General features: G+C 40.8%; 1 protein-coding gene across 15 annotated transcripts in view; it reads left to right on the forward strand.

Annotated features, from left to right (window-relative positions):
- The window catches only part of MITF (melanocyte inducing transcription factor), a 231,491-nt gene that overhangs the window by 75,686 nt on the left and 128,914 nt on the right, over positions 1-26,891 (forward strand). For 2 of the 15 annotated variants that reach the window (XM_077770625.1, XM_077770626.1), the window contains exon 1: positions 772-989. The exons of 11 other annotated variants lie outside the window; for them this stretch is intronic. In XM_077770625.1, coding sequence (XP_077626751.1) covers positions 898-989 — 92 coding nt within the window. In that variant the 5' untranslated portion in view covers positions 772-897. Of the gene's footprint in view, positions 1-771; positions 990-23,898; positions 23,996-26,891 lie in introns of those variants that run through there. 2 more of the 15 variants (XM_077770630.1, XM_077770632.1) reach the window with 1 other exon arrangement.

Below are 26,891 nucleotides of genomic sequence, written 5' to 3' on the forward strand. Positions count from 1 at the left end.
GGCAATATGCTCAGCTTTTGAAGTAAAAAAAAAAAAATTGAGCTAATATTCACAATAAATTTTTTTTAACATGCCACTTTTGATCTTTGATCAAAAGATCAGTTTTGATTAACTCCTTGAAAAGACATGTAATTTCAACATTACATGTGTGATAAGTGGAGCATATATGTTGTTTTAGGTTTATTAGCGTCTTTCTCAGCTTGAAAAATCTGCATTAGTGACAAGGGCCACTGCGAGAGATAAGTAAGACCATTCATTTGTTCATTCAGCAAATGTTTCTTAAGCATCTACAGTGTGCAAGGGACCGTGATAGACACTGGGAATATGACAGAGAGAGAAACCAAAGTCTTAACCTCATGGAGCTTATATTCTGCTTTATATTTGTAAAACCCATTATAGATGCTCAATAAATGGTAGCTCTAACTGTCGAGAAAAGAAGACTTTTCTTAAAGTTATGATCTAAAACATGTTGTTAAATTATTTGAGAACTGTATTTTGAATTTGAATTAAAGTAGGGTCATTGAAGAATTTCTGTATGTTTGTGCATTAATTTTAAGGTTTTGAAGTGGGGATTCTTTTACTCTGATTGCACGTAAGAATGAAATGTGTGTGTGTGTGGGGGGGGCTTTTAAAAAACTAAAATACCAGTGTCAGAAGGCTGTCCTCAGTGATTCTGACATAATTGGTCTAGGGTGGGGCTAAGGGAGTGGTACTTTTTAAAAGGCTCCTACGGTGATTCTGATGGATAGCTGTGGTAGAGAGTTACTGCTTTACAGGTAGGAAATCTTAGGAGTATATACACATTATGAGTAATCATGGATTTGCTATTTATATATCAAGATGATAGCTTGATATGAGAGAGGAACTATACCACTGGCAATGGATTGAACAATTTCAATGATGGGTTCCAGAATAAACTTTGTGGCTTCAGAAAACCAGGATATGTGGACTGTCGACATTGACTTGCCACAGTGCACCTGTTACCTTAGGTAAGTCATAGTAGCATTCAGACCTCAGTATTTTCCTCTTTAAAATGAGGGGTTTGGTTAAATACAGTGAGGGTGCCTGGCAGTGCTAGGAATTAGCTGTGCACTAATGTCTTGGTTTAATGGTTTAATGCCCCAGGGTATAGATTATCTGTTCCTAGAATGGTTTCCTGGCCTGCTGCCTTGTTCCTTCCCTTCCCCATAGCTAACCAAACCAATGGTAAACACTTAACCAGAACCTGCCAACCATCACTGATTGGACCAACAGACAGCAAATTCACTCCGGAGAGAGTTTGAGTAAAGCTACAATGTTGTTTTAGTCTGTGAAGCATAGAAGCATGAGGAAAGGATGGGGGACCTTGATGTTCACTCTGGACCATGTGTGAACTTAGGCCAAGTGCACAAAGGGAGACTCCATAGAGTAGGTGTGTGAGGAGAGGCACAGATTTCACAAGAGTGCCTCTAGATGATCCCTGAGGATGATACCAAGGAGAGCTTTGCCTTTGACTTCATCCCCAGGGCCCCAGCCATATGTAATTCTTGTCCTTGGGCAGCTGTGATATCATCTGCTGTTTCCTTTGCATTTTTCCTTACTTGTACTCCCTTCAATGGGTTTCTGTCCTTTGCAACCCCGTGTACTTTGAGCAGGACCTGAGGTTGGTAGACACTTTTGAGAAACAAATGGGGCAATAATAAAAATAGAAAACGGGGTAAGGAGAATAAGCAAAATCGTGCACTGTTGTGGAAAGAATGAGGATAGTAAGTTATAGTCTCAGCTCTGTCCCAGAATAGCGCAGTGACCTTATCCAAGGTGCTTGACACTCCCGGGTTTGTCTGAAATGGAACGGTATAATCTCCTAGGGATGGTGTAGTGAACTATTGGATACTGTTAGAGAAATGCTTTGAAAAGGTAAAGGGGCACGTCAGAGAGGGGACTGCCTTGTTAACAGGTATTCGGAGAATGTGTTTTGAGATGTTTGCTTTCGGTGATGGACATAGTAGAAAACAGACGCTAAGTTATGAAATATGCTTAAAGGAGCAAGTTTTTAAGTGTTAATTTAACTCTAAATGGAATACTTCTTTACTTCTGTTTGTTTCTAATTTCCAGAGCTTGATTTTCCTCCCAATGGTTATTTCCTTCTTAGAGCTTCTAATTATTTGCTACCTAAATTGTTTCTTGGATTCTTTGTAGTATACATTTTTAGGTATAGTTCATTTTTCCCCCCATGAAGTTCTGCTGCAGATATGGATAATGGAGTTTTTTTTTGTGTTACGAGTTAGTGATAAAGTTATTATTTTTCTTTGGGTTCAGTGAAGAGCAGGAATTGGGTCATGCATGCAAACGATGTAGTTGGTTGGTTTCCTTCTTGTCCTCAGCTGGCACATTGTAAAATCATTTTGTTGTCTCCCACTCAGTGGGTTGGGCAGACAATGGGAAACGTTTATAATTGGAATAGTAAGGGTGTCAAGAGTTCAGGACTGAGGGAAATTGGCCCTCAGTGAACAATGCTTAGTATTTGGACACCGGTAAGCCTGACTCAGACAAGATTTTCGCATCCTTCTGCATTATTCTGGAAGGTAACTTTTCATTGGCATACTCGGGTAACTAAGACAGGTAAGGTAAAATAAAAAGGAAGATTGGATCAGTCAGTAGGTAGAGTGTGTTCAAAATCTTTCCAATCATTTATGCACTTAGTTACACCAAGTGGAATCATTTTCCCTTTTGGATGTGCTGTTACATTTCCCGGTATAGTTGGGCATTCACATCATTCCCTCACTCAGAGCCATTTACACATTCAGGTGATGTAAGAGGCAAAAGTATAGGAGTTTCGATAGATTTTACTGCTGGAAAGATCTAGGCCATTTTCCACACATTTCAAATTGTTTTCTATTACTTTAGTGGAAAAGGAAGTTCAGCAAATGCTGCTCATAGTTCCATGTTGAAATGAAACACAATGAAATTTGTTTGTTTGTAGACAAACAAAAAGTTACTTGTCTACCACTTTTATGGAGTTACCTAGCTGCCAGACATTTAAGATTTCTTTAAAAGGTGTGAAGTTTGTTATTTCCAGTCAAGTATGAATGCAGTGCCGTTCTTTTTTAAAAGTTACTGACAATTGATTGAAGTTTGTAGTATTAAGTTCAGGGGACAACCAGTAGTTTTCCGAGGGTGCCTTTGTCCTGTGATTTTTTTTTCGTTGTTATTGTCAGTGTTTTTGATCGGCGTTATGAACAAAATGCAAAAACACTGAAGGATTTATAGATAAAATTCTGCAAAGACAGACCTTCACCCTGAATCACATTGTTAGGAAAACTTTCCTAGGATAAACTTTTCAGGTAAACCGGTACAGCGTGGCCCATGGCCTCAGGCATACAAAAATGCTGTGATCAAGCAGAATATTCCAGGGGCTCAGAGGTTATCTCCTCAGAGCCAACGAAGGCCAGTCCTGAAGACAGACTTTTCCTTGGAATGTGCAGGGTTTGAGCAACCCGGGCCTGCTGAATTCAGTCCTAACTGCCCACATGTCTAGCAGTATTTTATTGCCAGTCATTGTGAATGTCATGGCTCTGTGTCTCTGGATTTTGTTGTGTGTTGAGTTTTGTTCCGGGAGGTCAGTTAATTTACCCTGGATCAGCTTGATTTTTTTTTAAAGATTGTTTTTAATTTTTGTGAGATTAAAACCAGAGTAGCCTTATTGTAGGCCTAGTTTCTCCTTACTCCCAAGTCACGGACTTTCTGGAGCCTCTGTTGAATGCTGCAGGCGTTTTATGAAGTCTCTGTGCCGTGGCAGGTGGGACTGTGAATGTCTCCCAGACCTTCGTGGGCTCTGAACGTTGTTCGGCTTAATAGCTTCCCATTAGATGCATTTTACTGCTGGTCGTTCTTTCTCTGACGCTTGTTCTTTGCTCAGCCTTGAGAGTCTCACCCTCTGCATATACATCTTGCTGTTTACCTAAGACTCAGCAGGCTCCTGTGAAAATTTTTAAATCTTTTTTTTTTTTTTTTCTTGCATCGTTGCTTTCTTTCTCGCACTCTGGCCTCTATCCCAACCTCCTCATTCTCCTTTTTTCCAGCCCTTTTCCTCTCAACTTGCTGAGAGTCCCGTATTGCACTTAGGTGGCCCCTCTCTGCTTCACACTCTGGAAAGTACTTCTAGGTGGAAAGCTGAGTCGGTCATAATGCTTATTTCATTTGTTTCTCTTCCTTCAGAAACCACGGTCATGACATGCCTGTTGTTTTAATGACTGAAGAGTGTTGTTTCATATATTTTGTCTAATTAATTTTTCTCTAGTTAATTACAGCAGGAGTGATCGTCTAGTATCATGCGCTACTCTGCGTTTCTAGGCGTGGAAATTGTTTTCCCGCAAGATAGTTTTTATGTAAAGGTTAAGAGCAGAGCTTGAGAATCAGACATACGTAGTGCAAATTAACACGCTGGCATTACCATCTCTTGAGATGCGGCATTTTGTTAATGTCTGTCTAACTTACTTCATCTGTCTTCATGGAGTTTTATGAGCATTATTTGTGAAAGTGCAAGTAAATTGCTTAGTCTAGCTCCTGTCACATATTAGAGCTCTTTTTTGATGATGATGATCATGATAGTGATATGTACTTTAGTGGTATTTGGCTGTATTTGTACCTAAAGTGAGGATATTACATGGAAAAAATGCTAAAATTGGAAAAAAAATCTTTTTTTCAATTAAAAAAATTTTTTTATTAATTATTTTTGAGAGAGACAGAATGTGAACGGGAGAGGGGCAGAGAGAGAGGGAGACACAGAATCTGAAGCAGGCTCCAGGCTCCGGGCTGTCAGCACAGAGCCCAATGCAGGGCTTGAAACCACGAACTGCAAGATCATGACCTGAGCTGAAGTCAGATGCTTAATCAATGGAGCACCAAGGTGCCCCCTAAAAATGCTATTCTTAATGTTTGAAAGTCAAGGTGCTGCAAATCTGTGACTGTTAATTGTCACCAAAGTGGGATAGGATCAAGGAGACCATACATGTTCCTTTTCTCTGCGTGCAGAACTGTCAGAGAAGTTACACAAAAATTCACCGAGGACTTCTAGGCATGGTTGCCAGAAGAGTTGATCCTTGTTTTGAAACTACTCATAGAGCCTTTAAGGGAACACAACTCCTGAACAGTGTGTGAAGAATGTCTTTAAAAATCAACTTGATTATATCTTTAATGTTTGATTTCTTAAGCTAAGCTCTGTGATGGGTGTACTTATATTCATCTTCATTTTTTTGGGGGGGGGTGTACACCTGAAATGTTCTATAGTTAAAAAAAAACACCTGTATTAGCCTCTCACATAGTCCTGATGCATATGCTTAATAAAATTGTTTTAAACGTTTATTCATTTTTGAGAGACAGAAAGAGACAATGTGCAAGTGTGGGTGAGGCAGAGAGAAAGAGAGGGAGATGCAGAATCTGAAGAAGGATCCAGCCTCTGAGCTGTTAGCACAGAGCCCAACACCGGGCTTGAATTTATGAAGTGTGAGATCATGACGTGAGCCGAAGTCTGATGCTCAACCGGCTGAGTCACCTAGGCGCCCCCTGATGTATATGTTTAAAAAAGTTTTGAATGAAACAAATAGGTTGCAGTATGATGGGCAGGATAAGTTGTACTTAAAATTTATATAGAATATTACCATATAGTCTTAATGAAAGTGTGTATATGTGTGCATGAAAAATGTGGTTTGGAAAAAAAAATCAGCTTCAGGAAGGCAATTTCTTCGTGAGGAGAGAATGGATGGGAGAAAGAGCTGGCAAGAATGCAAGAAGGTCTTAAATTGAATCCATGATGCTTTATTTCTGAAAAAAAAAAAAAAAAAATGGAATCAGATATTCAGAGTAGCATCTTAAGACCTGGGTGGTACTTATGTGGGTGTTTGTTAAATTCTGTGTATGCTTGAGATACATAAACAGATAAATAGAAGTATATAATATTCAAAAAATAAAAGAAATATAATAACTTTAGTGTTCAAGTTGGAACTAAAACTCTTGGTGTCAGTACCTTTGTTCATGTTTTATCAAGACTTTTTGGGACGTTTGCATGGATGTGATGAAAACATTCTGCTTTCTGTTTTACCCTGGGATGACTTCACAGTACAAAGTTAAACCAGAGGTCAAGAACACCTCACCTCCTGTGTATGTATCTGCAGTAGCTGTGAAACTTGGTGCGCGGTCTACCTAAGTTTGGGTTTTGGGGATCCACACCGTAGGAACTTTTTCCCAGGCCAGATTGTGTTCTGTGCCTCATCTTGCCTTCCTCTGACCCTTTCAAATCTTAAATCCAGGATGGCTTCTCATTGAGAGGACAAAGTCCTCCTTTCCCCCCACCCCCCTTGTTGAAAGACGTTTTATTTTCAGTGTTCCATCCCAGTGTTCCATTCCGTCTTCTCAGGGCACTGGCAGCTCGGAAGCAGAGAAGCTGGACACACCCCCACCTTCCTGTGAGGGCCGGGAGTGCTTGCTGACCCTGGATCGCGGCATGCACACTAGTCACACCAGAGGCCACACAGCCTCACGGTGCAGATGGGAGGGCACAGGCTGCACGGGATGGAGGGGCTCCACCCCAGCACCCCTCACTAGACGTGACACACGGGGCCCGGGGGCTCCTTCTCAGAGAAGGTCCTTCCCTCCCACCCTCTGAGGCTTGGCCCTGGGGAAAGAAGTCAGAGACCCAGCTCAGGGAGGTGGGGATGAGGGTGGGGCCTGGAGCACCAGTTGTCAGCAGGAGAGGACAGAAAGGGAGAGGACGCAGGGGTGAAGGGCCACCCGCTGCCTGTAGCAGGGACACTACATGGCGGTAAGACGAGAGTGAGGCAGAACAACAGTAGAAGCNCTTACTTTCTTTTTCTTCTTTCATTTCCTCTCGGGTTTCTTGTTCATTCCTTGGCATATGTTCCCGGCATATCGATTGATTTCTCCCTTTATCTGGAACTCCGTTCCCCTCCCTCAGTTTTCCAGGTTGTACATCCATTAGATCTTAGCTTCATTATCGCTGTCTGTCTATCCATCCATTCATGCATTTACACCGTACATACAGATCCCCCATATTAATGGTCATATCCTTACCGATATTGTTTACTTGGCCATATTCTCAGTTTCAATTTGGAGCCTCACCAAGCAGAGACTATATTTGCCTCCGTTTCCCCAGCACCTCTGTAGCACCTGTCTGGTGTCTAGTATAAGTTAGGCAGTAAATAAATATATATCAAATGAATACATGAATAAAGTACAGTTTGGGCTTTTGAGTTAACATATTCTCATTAGCTATTTCATAATTTTTAATAGAAAGTACTGGTTTTAAATGAAACATTTATGAATATTTTTATGAATATTTTCATAAAACATAAAAGGATTTGGGGTCAGAGGTACATTTTAAAGTCGGAGAAGTAAGTATGTACTCATAAGAGAAGTGCTGTTAGAATCCATTAATAGGCTAATTTTCTTCAAATAAATTAATTAGAACGTTTCTTACAGGTAGCACATGGTATGGAAAAATATCAAAGGAGGATGAGTATTTCTAATAAAAGCAGCAATTCTCAGCTCCACTTCTCTTTAATCCTATCTGATTAATAGGTTGAAATTTCAATAAGAAGATTCACCTTCAAGAAGAAAAAAGAAATAGTCGTTTGTGTATCAGAACATTATAGTGGCTTAAGAAAAGCAGCTGTAGTTTTTCAGCTGAAGGTAGGATAGGAATAAAGGTTCATACCAAAGACTTTTTAAGTCACGATTTGTTTTTTTTAAAAATGCCATATAAACGGTGCAGTGTCTCTTCCAGTGTTAGCTTGTGTTTCCTGTAACCTTCTTCCTCAAAGGCCCATCCTAAAAAAAGTTCAGCCTTGGATTTTTTTTCTCTTTCAAAGACAGTATCTCAAAAATGGAACTAATTTAAGCCCTACTAAAATGTCCAGATGCAGCACCTGGGAAAAATGAAGTTCAGAAGTTCAGAATTTGAAACTGCTTAAGCTAGGAGAATCTTCTTGCTGTCGTTGCATGTCTGGTTTTGGAAGCTGGTAACTTCTTTCGGGTGGGCATTGTTCCATTATAACAGATGGCCCCAAGCGTGGACGTGCCAGAGAGTGAAGCCCAAGTGTGAACTTGTCCAAGAAGTTGAAACACTTCTCAAGAATATCTTCTCTTGATGATAGCCGTGTCATTGCAACTGAGTTGGAAGAGCAAACTCAAAGAAACTTACAAGAAGCCTTTAGAGCTTTGTCATCCAATATGGTAGCACCAGCCACATATGGCTATTGAGCGTTTAAATGTGACGAGTCCAAATTGTGATGCCCTGTGGGTGTAACCTGTACATCAGATTTCATAGCTTTAATATAGGAAAAAAATGTAAAATATCCAGTTACTAGTTTTTACTTTTGGTTACTGTTGAAATAGTATGTTGGGCACACTAGGTTAAGTAAGATAGAATTAATTTCACCTGTTTTATTTTGTTTTTCTTCTTAGAAGTGGTTACGAGAAAATTTAAACTTATATATGTGACTCAGTTTATATTTCTATTGGGTGTTGCCATTTGAGGGAGTGTCTATAGCACGGATATCCTTATAAACTTTGTCTAACTCACACTTTGATGTGACTGTTTAATCTGAAATATGTCAGGTCAAATACCGAATGAAACCCTTGGAATTTCTAAGTTAGTTTCTTAGTAATAGGAAGGTTAAATGTAGCGATACAAGCAAGAGTAGGAGGTGTGTGTGTGTGAGTGCGTGCGTGTGTGTGTGTGTGTTTAGTTGTAAAAGAAATTTCTAGAAACTAAGAGCTCTGCAGAGCTAAAAATTCATTCTCATTGTTTTATTTTTAAGCTCTATTTTAAGTTTCTTCCAGAACAAAAATGTTCAGTCCCTCTTGGGTTCTGATGGCCTGGTAAAACTTCTTTGTAAACCCAGGGGATGTGATAGAATTGGCACAGGAGAAAATTAATTTGGTTGGGATCCATGAATGGAATGGAGGCAATGAGCAAAGCTTGCAGAGTCCGTTGTAATCCATCATTGCAGAGTTGTGCTGCAGTGCCGGGCTGCCCAGAGTCCTGCACTGAGTGCAGCGTCATGTCAAGATACCTTCCTGGAGAACCCCACTCTTGCGTAAAAGAGAAAAGTGTAAACATATCCATAGGATATGTGCATGATTATAGGCCACGTATCTATACATTCAGTAACATTGCTTGGCATTGATTCTTGTGTGTGTGTGTGTGTGTGTGTGTGTTTGTGTGTGTGTGTGTTTCTGGAAAAAAGTTAAATGGAGTTTTCCACAACTTTTTTTTTCTATCAGCCTAGTTGTAAGAGATTTTCCGACCCCACATTTTTCCAGTAACTTAAGCTTCAAACTCGTAGCAGTGAGTCTTGTCAAAGGTGAGTCAAAAACAGGAACCTTTTAATTCTGTCACATGATGCCGGATGTCAGAAAATAACAATTGCAAGGAGTTCTCCCCCCAACCCCCCCTCCACCCCCCTTCAGTCGTCAGACTCTGAGTTGCTTGACTTCTTCACCGCCGCCAAAGCCAGGAATTCAGAAGTGTAGGTCAGATATTCTCCGTAGAAAATGCATTCAGGAGCGTACACATTACACGGGTTATAAATAGTATCTGCCCTGACAATGCTGGAGTTTTCTCAGCTTCTGGAGACATTGAAGTCTTTGTTTTGTGGGTCGCTGCCCTCTCCCCCACCCCTAAGCTTGAGTCATAAAGCCTGAAAAACTAATGAGGCTACTGAAACCTAAACTCTAATTGGAAACCATGAGACATGGTGCAGTCCCTGCATAAGCTTGCATCTGCGGCAGCTTCTTGGGTGCAATCCTGCCACCTGCTCGCTGCGCATTTTCCGGGTTCAGGACCCTGCATCTCGTTTTTTCCTTCGATAGCATCCGTTTAGATTTAGGCGGAAAAAATCAAAGCAAAACTTAAGGAGATCATCGTCGAAGCTAATTTTAGATCCTGAAATCCCCCCTTAGCATAGGAAAAAAAAAATCTATCCATGAAGACAAAAGTAGAAGCCAGCTTTTCTTGACTGTGTGTGTGTGTGTGTGTGTGTGTGTGTGTGTGTGTGTATTGAGTTTATATATGATAGTGTACAGTAGGAATTAGCCATAATTGGCACCCAGCTTGCCACCTGATCCATATATAGCCATAGAACTAAATATGGTTTTATAATTCCTAGTTGTTTTCAACCACTTAAAGCTAAACAAGACAAGAAACGTGCAGTAGAGCCCATATGTGGCCCACGAAGCCAAAAGCATTACTTGGCCCTTTGCCTAAATACTTTGCTGATCCTTGGTTTAGAATGTGCTGGCTGCTGGGACACCTGATATTAGGTATATAGTTGAATGAAAAGTTCCTTTCTTGGTTTTCTTTTGTAATTCACCCAACAAAAATTTCATGAGTATTTGTTCTGTTTCTAGCATTGTTCTGGATATTGGGGAAATAAAGTTAAGAAAAGAGCTTTACTACCTTCCTGTGGAGGGGGGCGTGGGGGGTGGGGGGAGACCAAACCTGACCAGATCTGGTGGAAATAAGAAGCTGAAAATGAAGTCCTGGGAATGCAAATCAGCCAAATGTGAGATAGAGAAAAGTCCCAGAGGCAGTTCTGTGCGTCTCGGCCTCTGTTATTCCTTCTGTGGACTGTGCTGTGAAGTGGTGACTAAGTTATTTCCCGGATTTTGAATTCACCCCCCACACACCCACACAGAAACACAAGAAACACTTATTTGCTTTTCCCTGTGATTTCCTTATTTTCTGTCATAGTTCTTTCCCAAAGTCGCTTTTTGGCCCCAACTGAAGTTCATTATTCAGCCTGGGCATAATCAAGCCTTTAGCTGTGTGCTCACAAGCTCTGTTTATTTCCGCCCTTTCTGTTTTTCAGTCAGTTTTTCTGTGTCCTTCTACCCCAGGTTCGCTGCTTATGTGTAGCATACAGTTGGGTTTTGAACTTTAGAAATACTAGGCTTCCCCCCCACCCCTTCCTGCATCTGTGATTTTTTGCCAAAGTGAGTTTTGGTAAATGTGTGTTCCCATCATTTTGGGTCATTCCAGTTATTATTGGAATCCTTTGTGACTCTACCTGATCATTAATCCCACTCTCCTGAGCATATGAGTAGTTGAGTGTGATTTCTTCTTTGGTTTAAAATATGCCCTTTAGCCTGCATTTTTGGTTGCAGAATGACTAGAGCTTGGACGAAAGGCCATGGCTGCCACATACACAGGCCTGAAATTATCTTGTTACAAAACAGTGACCACATTCATGTAAATGGCTAAACAAAAGTCAAAATATGAGCAACATTATTTATGGCTCAGCGAGCGATTTGTTGTTCAAAGTCTGTCATCTTTTGTTAGAAGACTGGTATTATCAGCGTCGGTGCCAGGCTAAGGACTGTCTACGCAGTGACTTAGTACAACTCAGAATACAGTAAGGAGGGGACAGTTTAGATGTATCCCAGGAAGCCAACACCCGGCACCTGACCCAGAAGGAGTGCTGTTCTCTGTGCTGCTGTCAGACTTGTTTGCCTCTTGACATGAGAATTTTCCTCCCTGTACATCAGCTGTGTCATCTGTAGCTGGGATAGTGCTCACAGGATTAAGTGAACATCTGTGGCAGGCCTGCAGGTTATTGGCGTATTAGAACTTACTGTAATGGGGGCGCCTGGGTGGCTTGGTCGGTTAAGCGTCCGACTTTTGCTTGGGTCATGATCTCACGGTTCGTGGGTTCGAGCCCCGCGTCGGGCTCTGTGCTGACTGCCAGCTCAGAGCCTGGAGCCTGTTTCAGTCTGTGACTCCCTCTCTCTCTGACCCTCCCCTGCTCATGCTGTCTCTCTCTCTCTCCTAAAAATAAATTAAAAAAAAAAAAAAAAAGAACTTACTGTAACGGCTTGCTGTAGGGTCTGTGCTGGCTATCAGCGTATTGTCTCTCAGGTCCAGGTTCACCCTCCACTGCCTGTTGGGTGACAATAGATAATGGACTGTGAACGTTCTTCCACCTGGTATGATGTGGAGCACTTGTTAGGAGAGCGTTCTGGAGAGACACTGTAGGAGGAAGGAGTTTTCCTTCCTGGCTTTTCCAGCCCCTGCTTACTGCAGCATGAGCGACATCTCTAGTGCTTGTTTCCGGCAGTGCATGTGCCTCTACTGTCCCCCAGCCCCTGCGGCGCAGTACTTCTCCAGCGCCAGGCATTGTGCTTGGTGGCCAGAGCTGTGTCGAGTAGCCGGCCGCTTCCCCTGGCATCCCTACTTGGGCAGTTTTGGACTAGTGTGCCTCTGGTGAGCCACCTCGCCGGGGAGCAGCTTTTCCTGCACCCTGGAGGATGGACACCAGTGAGTTCCACACATGCAACACCACAGTGAATTTCCCGCTATGCTGTGAGCACAGTGGACCTGGATCTCAGCCCTGGGGAAGAAGGCTCGCCCTTGGGCCTTGAGCCTCAGACCTAGAGGTATGGCTGCTCCTTGTATCTGCCATTCTTATATTCTTAAGCGTTCTATTCCTATTAGTCAATTCCTTGTTATAGCCAATAATTCTGTACATTACACTTTCCCTGTGTAAATTACTGTGTCATTTCTCTCTCCTGCTTGGACCCTGTCTAATACAGGGTCCCATCAGTAGTGTTAGGTTTTGTGCTTGCATTGCAAGAAACTAGTAGGTAAGAGAGCCTAATGGATTTGTACAAAGGAGCATGAAATAAGAGTGCATAAGCCACTGTATATTTCTCTGCATTCTTTTGATCAAATGAGCAAATCTTACAAAATTCTGGAAATTTGCTATTATCTATAGTACGGAAGGAAGTTAGTGGTTCTCATGATCCTAGAATAAAATAACCCGCAAAAGATGTTGTCTGATAAATTGGCCATTCTGTTTTTCATGGGAGCTTTAGAATACGTGAACAAACTCTCTCTCTCAAAATAAATAAACTTAAAAAAATAAGTAAATTAAGGGGTGCCTGGGGGGCTTAACTGGTTTAAGTGCCCAACTGTTGGTTTTGGCTCAGGTCATGATCTTGCAGTTCATGAGTTGAAGCCCCGCGTTGGGCTCCAGTGTGCAGCCTGCTCGACACTGTCTCTCCCTCTCAACCCCTCTTTGTCTCTCTCCTTCTCTCTCAAAATAAATACATGTTAAAAAAAAAAGTCGTTACTTTAAGATTAAAAAAAAAAAAAAAAAGGACAAGGCTGCTGATAGGGCCTGGTTGGGGAGTGGTAATTCTGTTTTTGGGGATTGTCTGCAGAGCTTAATCTCTACATTGATAATCCAGTGTTGATTAGATAGAGGTACATGTCAAGTTTGTTTCCTTCTACCCTAGAATCATGTGATAAGCTTGCAAGCGGTTGCTCTCTTGTTCCCCTTTTCTGTGTGAATGCTGCAGCAATGTGATAATGGCAAGTGTAGGACTCAGAAAAAAAGAAAAGACCAGAATGAGGTGACTTGAAGATTATCTGGTCAGATCCCTTCAGTTTTATAATGGGGAAACCGACCACAGGTGAGGCTGAATGCCTTGCTCTAGAGTATGCGCCTGGTTAGAGAATAAAAGAATATCCTAAGACAGATTTTTTGATCACTAGTCAGCTTTTTTTTCCGCCGACGCCCATCCATTACCTTTTAAATCTCTAATGTTGTATTTTTTCTTCCTACTTAAGATTTATAAAACTTCAGAAAATATAGTATGCACTCTATTAAAGAATATTTGTGTCTAAATACATTAAAAGGACAAACTAGAAAGTGCCTTGAGTTAGTGAATCGTTTTTTTAATTAAAAAATATTTTATTGGGGCACCTGGGTGGCTTATTTGGTTAAGTCCTACTTCAGCTCGGGTCATGATCTCGCAGTTTATGGGTTCAAGCCTTGCGTCCAGCTCACAGCTCAGAGCCTGGAGCCTGCTTCAGATTCTGTGTCGCCCTCTTTTTGCCCCTCCCCCACTCATACTGTTTCTCTCTCTCTCTCTCTTTCTCAAAAAAGAATTACCAAAAAACAAAAAAATATTTTATTGAAGTGTAACATATGTAGAGAAAAGTGTACTTACTATAAGTAACACATATAGTATATGTGTTATATGTACTATATATATAACTATATATAGTATAGTTATGTTACTATAACTATGCACTATAAGTGTATAGCATGATGAATTTTTTTATAAGTTGGCCTCCTGTTTACAGCTTTCGGTCTACTTAACAGAATGTTACCTCATCCCGCTGGTATCCCCTTCTTGTGCCCTTTGGTCGCTAACTCTCCCAAGGGTAGCTACCATCCTGGCTCTTAACAGCATTGGCTAATGCTGCCTGGTTTGTACTTTTTAGAAATGGAATATCATATAGTCCGACAGTAGCTACTCACCTGTGCCTGGCCTTTATTAATCATGGTTATGTTTGTGAAATTCATCTATGTTGTTGTGGTTGGTTGTATTCAGTCATTTTTAGTGCTATATAGTGTTTGTATGAATCTGTTGGGACTTATTTATCCACTCTACTTTTGATGGGCATTTTCTAGTTTGGGACATTAGCAAAGAGTGCAGCTAGGAACATTTGTCATTGTTGCTACTATTTTTTAATTCTTTGGGTATTAGAAGACTGCCAAGTGTGAGGGTAAGGGCACAAGCTTGGAATTGAACAAACCATTAATTTTGTGTGATCTTGGAAAGTTTTTTTGTTTGTTTTTTTTTTGTTTTTTACCTTCTTGAGCATGTCTCCTCATTTGTAATGGGTATATGAATTCCAGTCTTGCATGATTTGGAAAGAAATGGATAAAATGATGAATGGTCTTCATGGTGCTTGACATAAAATAAGTACTCACAGAATGAAAGTTCCTATTATTATTTTTTTTTTAATTTTTTAATGTTTTATTTATTTCTAGGAGAGAGAGAGAGAGAGAGACAGCGTGAGCAGGGGAGGGTCAGAGAGAGAGGGAGTCACAGACTCTGAAACAGGCTCCAGGCTCTGAGCTGGCAGTCAGCACAGAGCCCGACGCGGGGCTCGAACCCACGAACCGCGAGATCGTGACCTAAGCGAAAGTCGGACGCTTAACCGACTAAGCCACCCAGGTGCCCCTGAAAGTTCCTATTATTTTTTTAAATTAAACTATTGTAAATTATAGCAAAGCATCTATGTAATTTACTCTTTGTATTCTGTTGCCTTTGCGTAGTGTTTTTTCTTCTCTCTCTCTTCTCAGAGCTTGCCCAGGCTTTGATTGCATTTCTTTATCTTCCCTCTCTCTTCCTCCATTCCACACTTGTTACCTGCCTGTTATAATTCAGGTATAGGGACAGAGATGGAAGAACAGAATTTTTACCAGCCTTTACTCATTCCTAAGTTATCTTCTCAGTTTTTGCCATATAGGTTCACCATTATAGTGCTATTTGCTTATTTTTTTTCCCTCATTTTGCATTTAATCAGCTCACTTTCTTTTATTTTACCTTGTCCAAAGATGCTAAGTCCTGGAGTTTATATAGCAGTATTTTGAGAGTTTGTTCTTTACCATCAAAAACATTTCCTGTGCCATCACTGCATGTTACACTTTTGAATATATTCCACTAAGCAGGGTCCTCCTTTATTGGAATTCATGGTCTGTAAATAGAGGTAGACAACTGAGTAAATAGGCCCGTGTCTTTTCGTTTTGTTGGTGTCCTTCCTTATTGCCATTCTCTTGGCTCACCTCCTCCTCACCTTGCACCAGCCTATGAATGCCAGTATTGCTCCTCTTCAGCCTCTCTCTGGAATTCACCTGTGCTACCTGTGGTTGATTGGACGGACCTTTTCCAGTTCTGCTACTCTCAGTTGCGCCTATAGTAAGAACTCAAGAAAACTCAGCTTCACCGTTAAGTCTTCAACAAACACTGCGTATGGGCTTTTCTCTTAAAGACATGGATACACACCAGGAGAAGGTCATTGTGTCAGTCAGCAGGGGCCAAGTTTTGCTGCATTGACAAAGGACTGCAACATTTTAGGGACTTAAAAACAATCTCAGCTTGGCAGTGGCTGTGCTCGGTGTCCCTTCCTTTCTCAAACTAAGACGTAAAGAGGAGCACCTATTTAGAACATGTTTGTCTCCAAAAGAAGGAAAAGGGAAATGGTGGAATCACATGCTGGCTCTTAGAACTTCCCCTGGGAAGTGGCACATGGCACTTGTACGCACGTCTCATTGGCCATAACACGTCAGTGGCTGAGCGTGGCGCTCCTCGGAGGGAAATATCCTCCTCCTGGAAGGAGCAGTCAGTAGGAAGGGACTTGGCAAGAAGGGGCAGCGGAGTCAGGTGTTAAATATTTCGTTGCCTTAGTAGATAGGGTCTCTGGGATATAGCTCCTAATACTTTTCCATTGTTAGCTTTATTAAACAGCTTTATTCTTTTTTGGCGGGGGGCCTTCGCATCAGTTTATGTACTTCCATACCAGCAAACAGGCAATGCCCAAGATGTACAGAAGTACAGAAGACGTAGGCCGCAAGTCAGTGGTCCAGGTGCCCCGGTGACTTACAGTTTTCTTACAAAAGTCTGCCTGAGCGTCAATGACCTCAGCAACCTGTAAAAAAGGAGGAATTGCAATTTCACTCTTGGATTCAGTAAATATCTACTGCTTCTGCCAGATGATGTAGTAGAAGCTCGATGAAGCTTGAAGTCCATGGTCTTGAGTCCTACTTCTAGAAAATTCATGTTACAAATACAGTCAAGAATATCTTCAATTTTGGAGTGCTTGGGTGGCTTACTCGGTTGAGCATCTGACCTTGGCCCACCTAATCTCATGGGTCACAAGTTCGAGTCCCGTTTCAGGCTCTGTGCTAACAGCTCAGAGCCTGGAGTCTGCTTCTGATTCTGTGTCTCCCTCTCTCTCTCTGCCCCTCCCCAGTTTGCACTCTGTTTGTCTCTCAAAAATAAATAAAACCATTAAAAAAAGGAATATTCTCATGTTTATTTACAGTTGACTTAAAACTAGGATTACTTGCATGATTACTAGGTAACAAGTCAGTCAGTCCATATGGACTACTGGCACACCTTCAAGCATACTCTTCTCCAGAATGCATGTTTAGTTGGCCTTTGAGGAAAATCATGAACTCATTTCAACTTAGGAAAGCTTTGTGAATGATTAGAGCTTTCAGGATTGTGTTTATATAATTTCAAAGATTGTGGTTTTTTTTTTTAGATGAACGATAATTTAAGAAGATTAACTAGCATCCCTCATTAATCTGGAGCTATTTTAATGGAAAAAAAGTGCCACCTGTTTTCTTAGAAAGTTGTATATTAGTTTAACTTATAAATTATATTTAATAATTTTTTTAGGTTGTATAGGATAATTTTCAAGTACAGAATGTTAACTAACCTAGAATAAGTAAAGGAAAACACTGTGGTTCAAGGGAAGATCATTTTAATAGCATTTTTTAAAACCTCATCCTACTAATTTATACAATAAGTGTGTTTCTTTAAAGGTACAGTTACATAAATAACAAAGATAAATATATGAAGATTACATTTTGGAAATGGATGAAAGTCACCATGGTATTTAGGTTCATAAAACCAATCCTACGATAATTATCTTACTAACTGCAAGACCTGTTATAAAATGATGTGATCCTGATTTCTTTTTAAACCTTGGGATTATTTGAAGGAAGTCATAATCAATATATTAATATATTTTTGAAGTCTGAAATTATGAACAGCATGGATGGACTTGAAAGTTGAAATAAGTATTAGACAGAATTTTAATAGAAGAATTTTATTTTTTTATTATCAACTGGAGAGCAAAAATATTTGCATCTGAATTGAATACTGGACTCCAGTGTGCGTGTGTGTGTGTGTTTGTGTGTGTATGATCTAAGACTCATGCTATTCTGAGTATGACGCATGAGTTGGACTAGTTCATGAGCTGTGTGTTGCTGGTCTGCAGTGAGATAAGAACAGAAATTTAGAGTGTTTAGAGATGTTTATAGCAACTGAACAGAGTAATTTTCAGTCTGTTAAATCTGATACAAACTTGGGCTTGCGTATTTGTGTGTGTTTTGCTTTTTTCTTTTCATTTGTCCAAGAATTCATTTTTATTTTACTTTTTACAAAAGTTTTGGTCTATGATGGATTTGGGAAAACAAACAAACTTGTAACACGATTGGTGTGAGAAGCTTTGGTGAAAAACCTGCATTAGTGTGGCAGAAAGGTGGTATAAGTTCTAATGTTTCATGCGACATTCCATATGACGTGGACTAGGGTGGCTTATGTTGCATGGAAATTTTCTAATCCTTAATTTAGCCATATTCCCTAACCTTTACAGCATAACTGTCCTTTCCATTTAATGGTATCATTTGCTCCTCTTATTTCCTGGACTACTGTGCAAAGAAGTGATTCTTTGGATTTATTTATTCATTCAGCCTTTATTTACTGAGCGTTTCTTGTGTGCCAGGTACTGTTCTACGCATTGGGAGTTCAGCAGTTGCAAAACAGATATACATTCCTGCTCTCTCAGCTTATATGAAAATATTAAAGTATATAAATATGCATGTATATACATGCACAAATATGCATCACACATATGAACTGTGAGGTGGCTGATGGGTCCCATGTGCCATGCAGTTCCACTTATGCACTTCTGATGCATACTTTTCTCTCCTTGGATATTAAGATCACTATTGATGTGGTTTTATGTCTGAACACTATGGGTGACAAAGGGTCCCCACGTGACAGATATGGGTGGCTTCCCCTAGGGCTACTGATGCTTGAGTGTGGCCTCCCCAGGTTGGTGAGAACAGTGGAACAAATAAAGCCTCAGAGACTGGAGGAACTTGGTGTTCACTGTAATGAATTGCTATCCCCTTTGGGATGCCATTAAATGTAGAGTTCAGTTGAGTGCATTTCTCTGGTTCAGCAGGAGGGACTATGGTATTTTGCAGGACCATGTTCCAAACCTGGCAGTCTAGGGTGTAGCACTGGGGAGGCATTAGCCCTCTGAAGTTAGGACACCATTATGTGTACGTGTACTTTTCTGGGATAAGTGTCCCAACTTTCATCAGCTTCTGCAAGTGATTTATCACCCCCCACCCCCCAAAGCTAAAGAATCATTGGTGAACAGCGGCCTCCAGTGCTATTTGTAGTTTGGCCCTTATTAATAATATGATTTTATTTTCTCCCTTGGTCTTATCTGCAGTAGCTAGACTGGCCTCCTCTCTGCTACTCCAGTGTGCCAGCACAGTCACATCTGGAATGCACCATCTCCAACCATCCACAGAATTCGTCTCCTCACCTCCTTTAAGTCTTTGCCCAGATGTCATCCTCTGGGCTTACCTTGACTACTGTATGTAAAATTGCATCCCTTTCCTGGCCCTGACTTGGTTCTTTTGATGCTTCTTGCTTTGCTTCATTTGTGCTCCTTTAACATATTTTGTGGCTTAGTTGTTGATTGAATTTATTGTCCATGGACACTCTACAGGATTTTTTTCCTCTTTGTTCACTGCTGTATCCTTAGCATGTTGAACAGTGTCTGGCACATAGTAGACTGACGGTGGCTTCCATCCATACCTTCTGGAGGAGGAAGACTTTGGTGGTCAATTTATACCCCCTCTTCGTTATCTTTCTGCACCCTAACGGGGCAGGGCCAGTGTAGGGTAGGGTAAGCAAGAGAGGCGGAAGTCTTGATTCTCCCAAGGATTGAAATAAACAAAATAGGTGTTAATTAAATATTTGATGAATACATGAATGAATATGGGATCTGACTCTCCCCTTCAGAGTGTACAACATGAAGCTTAAATGTGGCCAGTTCAGTCCCCTGTGTGCACTCCATCCCGTACGTTATGGTTTCATGAATCTTAGTTCTTATGTTGCCATAAAGTGGCTTTCAGTGCATCTCTTTAATTTTCTTTCCAAGTTTCAAATATTCCCATGAGGTACTTTCATCTTTGTCTTGCTGATTTTTGCTGTTTATTTCATATTACTGGACCCCAGACTCTCTAAGCATTTATGGACAGTACCTTAGGCAATTTAGCTGACCTCTCTATCCCCTGGCTTCCTCATCTGTGAAATGGGAATGATAACATATATGACCTTGCAAGGTTGCTGCCTGGGTGAAATGAGATGAGGCTTGTTAAGTAGATTAGACAGGAGCTGACATAAATATTGGTTGCAGTAATGCTGATGAAGATACAAGTCTGTCATGGCTCAGCATAATGTATAGCATGTGGCAGACACAGAGTAAATGGCACTTGTTAGAGTTATTATGCTTTTTCCCACCCTTTATTACTACCGCTAATGATACAGTTCCAGACAGTCATCAGAGAGTGGGGGCATTAGGAGAAAACTGTAGAGGAGATTAAGGGTTGTCTTCCTTTCTCTTTCCATCTCTTCCTTGACCTCAACCTCCACCTCTTCTCTACCCCTTCCTCTTCCATGTTTACTCCCTTGACAAGCCGTGGAAGATCTTTCAGGTTTGAAACTCTTTCTGTGCTGTGTGTTGTGATGGTGATTGTCACCATGATACAGCAGTCAGCCTCTTGTGCAACATTCTCTTTGAGGAGATAGCCATAGAAACCTTGCATGGTTCCTTGAGCCATATTTCCACACATGTATTTAACAACAATCACGATTTCTGGCAAAGGTTTTATTTTTTTGGAGGGCATTTCAAGGAGCTGCCCTGTAAATCTCTGAATGAATGGGTTATTTGTTTTTTCTTTTTCACCTCAGTGACAGGTTAGTAAAACTCCCCAGATTTGAATCTTACAACCAATCAATCAGCAAAGGTTTATTAAGTATATATAATGAAATTTTTTTTTTTTTTTTTTTTTTTTTTTGAGCAGTAGAATGGTATGGTGAAAGGAAGTTTTAGGAAGATTAACCTGGGGACTGTGTGCATAGTGGTGGAGGGGGTGTTGCAAAACCGGTAGAGAAGGGAGAAAGGGATATATTATAGGAATTGGTAAGAATCAGAATTGCGATGGTGCCAATGGCCATGGAAGCCCAGGTGGTACATGGGGTACATGCACGTTCAGATTTCTTAAGTACTGCCAGACAGTCTCCCAAAGCACTTGTTGTGATTTACAGTTCCACCAGCAGTGCCTGAGAGCCCTGGGGGCTCCCCATTCTTGTCGATACGTGGTTACTATTGCTGTATAACAAATCCTGTTAAAATACAGTGACTAGAAAACATAACTATCATTTTATTATCTGGCTTGGTGTCTGTGGGTCAGGCATTCGGGAGGACTTGGAAGTTCTGGCTTGGGGTCTTTCATGATGTTATAGACAGATGGTGGATTCCATACCTTCTGAAGGAGGAAGACTTTGGTGGTCAATTTGTACCCCTTCTTACCATCTTTCTGGGCCCTGAAGGGCCAGGGTCAGTGTAGCGTAAGCAAGAGAGGCGGAGATCCAGGTTCTCCCAGGGATTGAAATAAGCATTTATTGAGCATCTGCCATGTCCTAGGCCTTGTGCAGGATGATCTACTATTATATCAAGTTTCTAATTTCCTTCAGCATGATCCTTCCTTCAGAGTTAGCTTCCTAGACAAGCCTTTCCTTAACAACCCTACTAATTAAATATATACTTCCCTCTTTATTTCTGTCTCATTGCTCAGTTTTTCACCTTTGTAACTCTTTTCTCTATTTATACCATGTAGTCATTGGCCTGTTTGTTTCTTGCTGCTTGCCTTCCCCCGCCCCGTAGTAGTAGACCTGTAGTAGTAGATGAAAGGTCCATGACAACAAGGACTTTGCCTCTTGGGTGCAGTAGACTTTACTGAGATGAAATATAGGACAGATGAAATAGAGGACACCAGAGAAATTTGAATTTAAGAGCAAAACAAATAATATTTTAATGTAAGTATGTCCCCGAAATAGGACATTTTAAAGTATAAGTATATCCCAGATGTGGGACTTGCTTATGCTAGATGTTGTTTGTGGTTTATTTGAAACTCAAATTCGATTTGATGTCTGGTAGTTTTATTTGCTACGTCTGGCCACCCTAGTACCTGATATTTGAGCACAGCGTATGTCACATAATAGAAGCTCAGTGAAGTGTGTGAATGAATGAATGAGTGAATAAATGAAAGAGCTTATTTCTTTCTCCTGAACAGTTTTGCAAGGTGGGTATTACTATTTTGCAGATAGGGAAATTGATGTTCGAATAAAACAGTAAGCCTGCCTCCACTTCCCGAGATATTTGGTATAAGATGGGGTTATGAGTCCAGTTCTGAAAGCTGCTATCTTTGGCTTTTAGTTAGCTTTGTTTTCTTGTCACTACATCATGCTGCCTTGCCTTGTTAAAAGAGATTTCCTCCTTGCAGCGGTCAAATTTCTTCATGGTATCAACAGACAACTAAGCTTGGTTCAGTTTAAGTAGAAAGAGTTTATTGCACAGAATATTCAGGAGGCTGGGACCTCAGGGAGGCCAGTGAAGCAGGCTGAGGCTGACTGGTGAGGAACCATGCCCCAGTACACTATAGAACAAGGACGCTGGGTGAAGACATTGTAGCTTGCAACATTGACCTAACCGAGGCAGATCATTAAATCATACAGCCAAACCCTATACCCCTGCGCCTTCCAGATGTAGCTATTTCTTTCCTTGCCAGAGCACAGGTCTGCACAGTCTGGCCCAGGTACATCTGATTGGTGGAATGAAAGGCACATGTCTTACCCAAGCTGCAAGGGAGTCTGGAAAGTGAGCACTTGGCTTCCACTGTGGAAGCCAACTCTGTCTCCCTCTGAACTCATAAAAGAGGAATTCCCCAAAACACAGGAAGTGGCATAAAAGGTGCTAGGTAACTGCCTAAAAGAATACACATCCAACTAATACCTCCTTTGAACTTTGTTAACACATTGCCTTCTAATTTTTTAAAACTGGCATTACTTTCTACATGGTATGAAAACAGGAATTTCATTTGCTTTAATTTTTTAATCTGCCCAACAGAGTACCAAGTCTATACTACTAAATAAAACTCAGGTCTCTGGGTGGTGGGACTTTACAAGGGACTTTAATTTTTACTTATGTATATTTTTCTAAATTCCTATCACAAACATTTGGAATAAAAAGGAAAGGAAAGTCTTCAAAATTGGGTAAGTAACTGGGAGAAATCCCTTATCCACAATTCTGAAATCCAAAAATCTCTGAATATGGAAGGTTTTTTTTTTTTTTTTACTTCATTTGGCAGGATTACTTGACCTAAAATGACACGAGGCTGTTTATAGTCTTTATTATCTCAGTTTAATATTTATATGTTTCTAGCAGAAGTATTAATGCACTTGGTTATGAGCTATTGCTTCATCCCACTGGGAATATTATACTGTGTATGTACTGTTCTCTTTTTAAAAGTTGGAAAATACTGACGTCCAGAACTCATCAGTCCCCAAGAGTTTCTTTGAAGTGTGTGTGTGAATACACATGCATAATATGTAAATAGAAATTTGTGGAGTATACATTAAAAGCTTTGGACCAGTGATTGCCTCGAAGAGCAGGGAGTGGATGGTAAGACAATGAAGGATCAATTTATGCTTCCTATTCTTCAGTATTTCTAATAACTTTTATAATAAAACAATTGCCTTTTTCAGTGCAAAAAAAAAAGAAAGTAGAATTGGCTGGTAATACTATTTTTTGGTAATATTAATTTTAAAAGATAGTTTGTCAGGCAGGCTGTGCCTTAGTTCAACATTACCAACTGCTGACAAGGACCCCAGAAAATTAGGGACACACCAGGCAGCCTACTGATTTTGGACAATAAGTGCATGCTCTAGTGGCAGGACATTTGCATCAGCAAAAAAACACTAATTTTGCTTAGAAAAATAAAATAAAGGCACTCAAAAATGTGATGAGTAAATGAAACTACTGTTATTAGTGATGGGTTTGGCATGTTTTACGAAGTCTGAGCGATTACTCATCCCCTGTACGTTTGCAGAAGTTCTTTAACAAAAGCCAGATGCATACGTAGTAGCAGGGGTTAGTAGGTGGATGAGAGGATTAAACCCAGCGAGTTTTTGGAGCATTGGTTTGTAGCTGTTTTTGGCTTGTCAACAGGCTGCTTTTCTGAGTCAGCCTATAGGATGGCTTCCCAGGGTAAGTCTGATTTTGCTTTTCTGGGTTTAAACTATAAGCGGTGAAGGAGGTCTGACTAGTTGCCTTTTTTTTGCACTGGATTCCGTAAATTAATAGTGCCCGCATTTCTTCCGTGAGAAAGACATTTATCTTATTCCAGCATTTTCCAGTGTTCCTGCTGCTGATTTTTATAGCTTTGCCTCACCTCCCCCTAAGTTTAAAAGTGGAATGCCCAAGTGCTGAAAGAATTTGCAAGGGGAATTGCAAAGGTCATATGTAAGCTCTGCGGCTGGCGTGAGGAGAGCAATGTGATTGAGCTGGAGCCCTCTGCGACCCTTTCTTTTAAAGAGGATGTTTCCAATAAATTAGTGTAGCACACTTTATGTGCTTGTTTATGACCTTAAAAATGGTTTAGCTCTTGCTGAGTGGCCATTACTGATGCTTTATGACATGTTATAATGGTTTCAACCTCNATTTTTTTTTTTTTCTCTCTCTCTCTCTTAAAGGGATCCGGGAGAACATTCAACATTAGAATAATTCCCTGGATTCTAACCTCAGAGATTGTTGGCTCTTGAGGTCAGAATAAGTGAGGATTCGCCAAGCTCTTACAAATGAGCTTTGTAGTAATTGCTGACGAAATTATAAAACCCCTGCTTTTCCCACTGGATGTTAAATGCCCCTTTCATTAGCTATAGTATGGGGAGCAAAAGCATGTGATTTTTAAAAAAAAATGTTTAACCATAGCTAAAAAAGGCAGTTTTCATTTTGCGGCTGCTTTTTTCCTTCCGGTATCTAGCACAGTTGACGGCTTTATCTTGTATCTTTTTAGAACACTCCTGATGAATGATGGGGTCTCACCAGCTCTCTCTAAATGGCAGAGTGTGCGGAGGAGCCTGGGCTGGAGGGTGTGGAAGAGCCCAGTTGAATCCTCCATCAGCCATGGGTTGGGGGTACTGCCCTTCCCCTTTCGCCCCCAGCTCTCAGGCTGATGGAGGTCACTGTGATGTGAGGGCCGAGCCATGTCGGTGGCTGATAGCTTCTCTGAATGGCACTGATATCTATGTGGGCTCAGAGGGACCTTGCCTCAAGATTTCTGTTCATTACTGTTCAGTACTCCAGAAGGAGAACATTGATCTTGCTCTAAATGTAGCACCTCAGGAAAGACTGGGTAAAGGGAATATCCGTTGATTTTTTTTTTTAAATTTTTTAAATGTTTTATTTATTTCTAGGAGAGAGAGAGAGAGACAGCGTGAGCAGGGGAGGGTCAGAGAGAGAGGGAGACACAGAATCTGAAGCAGGCTCCAGGCTCTGAGTTGGCAGTCATCACAGAGCCCGACGCGGGGCTCGAACCCACGAACCGTGAGATCATGACCTAAGCGAAAGTCGGACGCTTAACCGACTAAGCCACCCAGGTGCCCCACCGTTGATTTTTTTCTAAAAAGTGAAAACATTCACATTAGGTTATAAAGTAGGCTTTAGAAGCAACCATGTCCTTAGTGCTCTGTGTTGTCACCTAGAAGTATCCGCAGTCTGAAGCCCTCTGCCAGGGGCTCCCTGAAGTTAGAGGTGATTAATGGGGGCCCCTCTTTCTAGAGCCTCGGTCATTCTTGAATATTTGGAGAAGGGGAGCAAAAGTTGCAGTAATCTAGCTAGTCAATTATTTAGGAATTTTTTTTCTGCTGATAAAAGCAAGAGTATATCAGGAGTAGAAGTGAGATAAAATCTGAGGTTGCGAAGAGACGTCTTCTTTACTGATGATGGATTCAGACCCTGCTCCCAGGCCTTGCTTTTAGCCCTGCGGGCAAGGATGTGAGCGCCCTGGGCTGTGAGATACATAGTGGTGGAAAAGTTAGGGGGTTCACTTTCACCCCTTCTAAACACAGCCTTCCCAGGAGTTTGTAAAACAAGGTGAATTGTTGTGAGATTTGAGAAAAGTTAGAGCCCAGGGTGAGCTGGAACACTCAATCCATCATGTCGCACACACAGAGAGAAATCTGGATTGAAGGCTTAACTACCACTCCCCCTCACCCTCTGGAAATTGTGATAATAATGAGACAATTGTCTTTTTTCAGTGAGAGAGAAAGAAGAGTAAACTGTGGTGGAGATTGGTAGCTGGAGATACCTTGTGACCTTTTCCAGTGTTTTTTCCCTCCCCAGGTTTGGAACTTGCACAATGACCAAGCCAAACACCTTTTTTTTTTTTTTTTTTTTTTTTAAAACCTGTAAAGAAAAGAGTAAAATCAATTATCGATGGATTTCTGAAAAGATTATTAGGTGTATTATGGATTATCAAGCCTCTTGATTTTGTTCTATTGCTCTCATTTCTTGGTTTTTCTCAGCATCTCATCAAATGGCAATAGTGGATGAAATATCAAATAGCTTTTTATTCCTAGTTGCTTGTTGCTAGTTAGGGGATTTAGCTTAAACAGACAGACTGGCAAACATATTTCACATTTGGTAGGAAGGAACATTTAAGAATATATATTTGAGGGGCACCTGGGTGGCTCAGTCGGTTAAGTGTCTGACTTCGGCTCAGGTCATGTCTCATGGTTCACGGGTTCGAGCCACATGTCAGGCTCCGTGCTGACAGCTTGGAGCCTGGAGCCTGCTTTGGATTCTGTGTATGTGTCTCTGTCTCAGCCCCTCCCCCCACAAAATAAAATAAACATTAAAGAAATAAAAAAAGAATATATTTGAGTCCAATCTTTGATACATACATGCATATATATATGTATATATCTATGTGACTGTATCTTGCACTTAATATATGTATCTATATCTTCCATGTAATACATGCGTATATTTATAACTATCTATATCTTTCATGAATACATATATATAGATATATTTGATCTCACACACATATACATATGTGTATCTGTGTATGTATGTTTATATCTTACATGTAATTTACTAA

The sequence above is a fragment of the Crocuta crocuta genome, unplaced genomic scaffold (genome assembly GCF_008692635.1).
Source record: "Crocuta crocuta isolate KB4526 unplaced genomic scaffold, BGI_CrCroc_1.0 scaffold126, whole genome shotgun sequence".
Classification (NCBI taxonomy): Eukaryota; Metazoa; Chordata; class Mammalia; order Carnivora; family Hyaenidae; genus Crocuta; species Crocuta crocuta.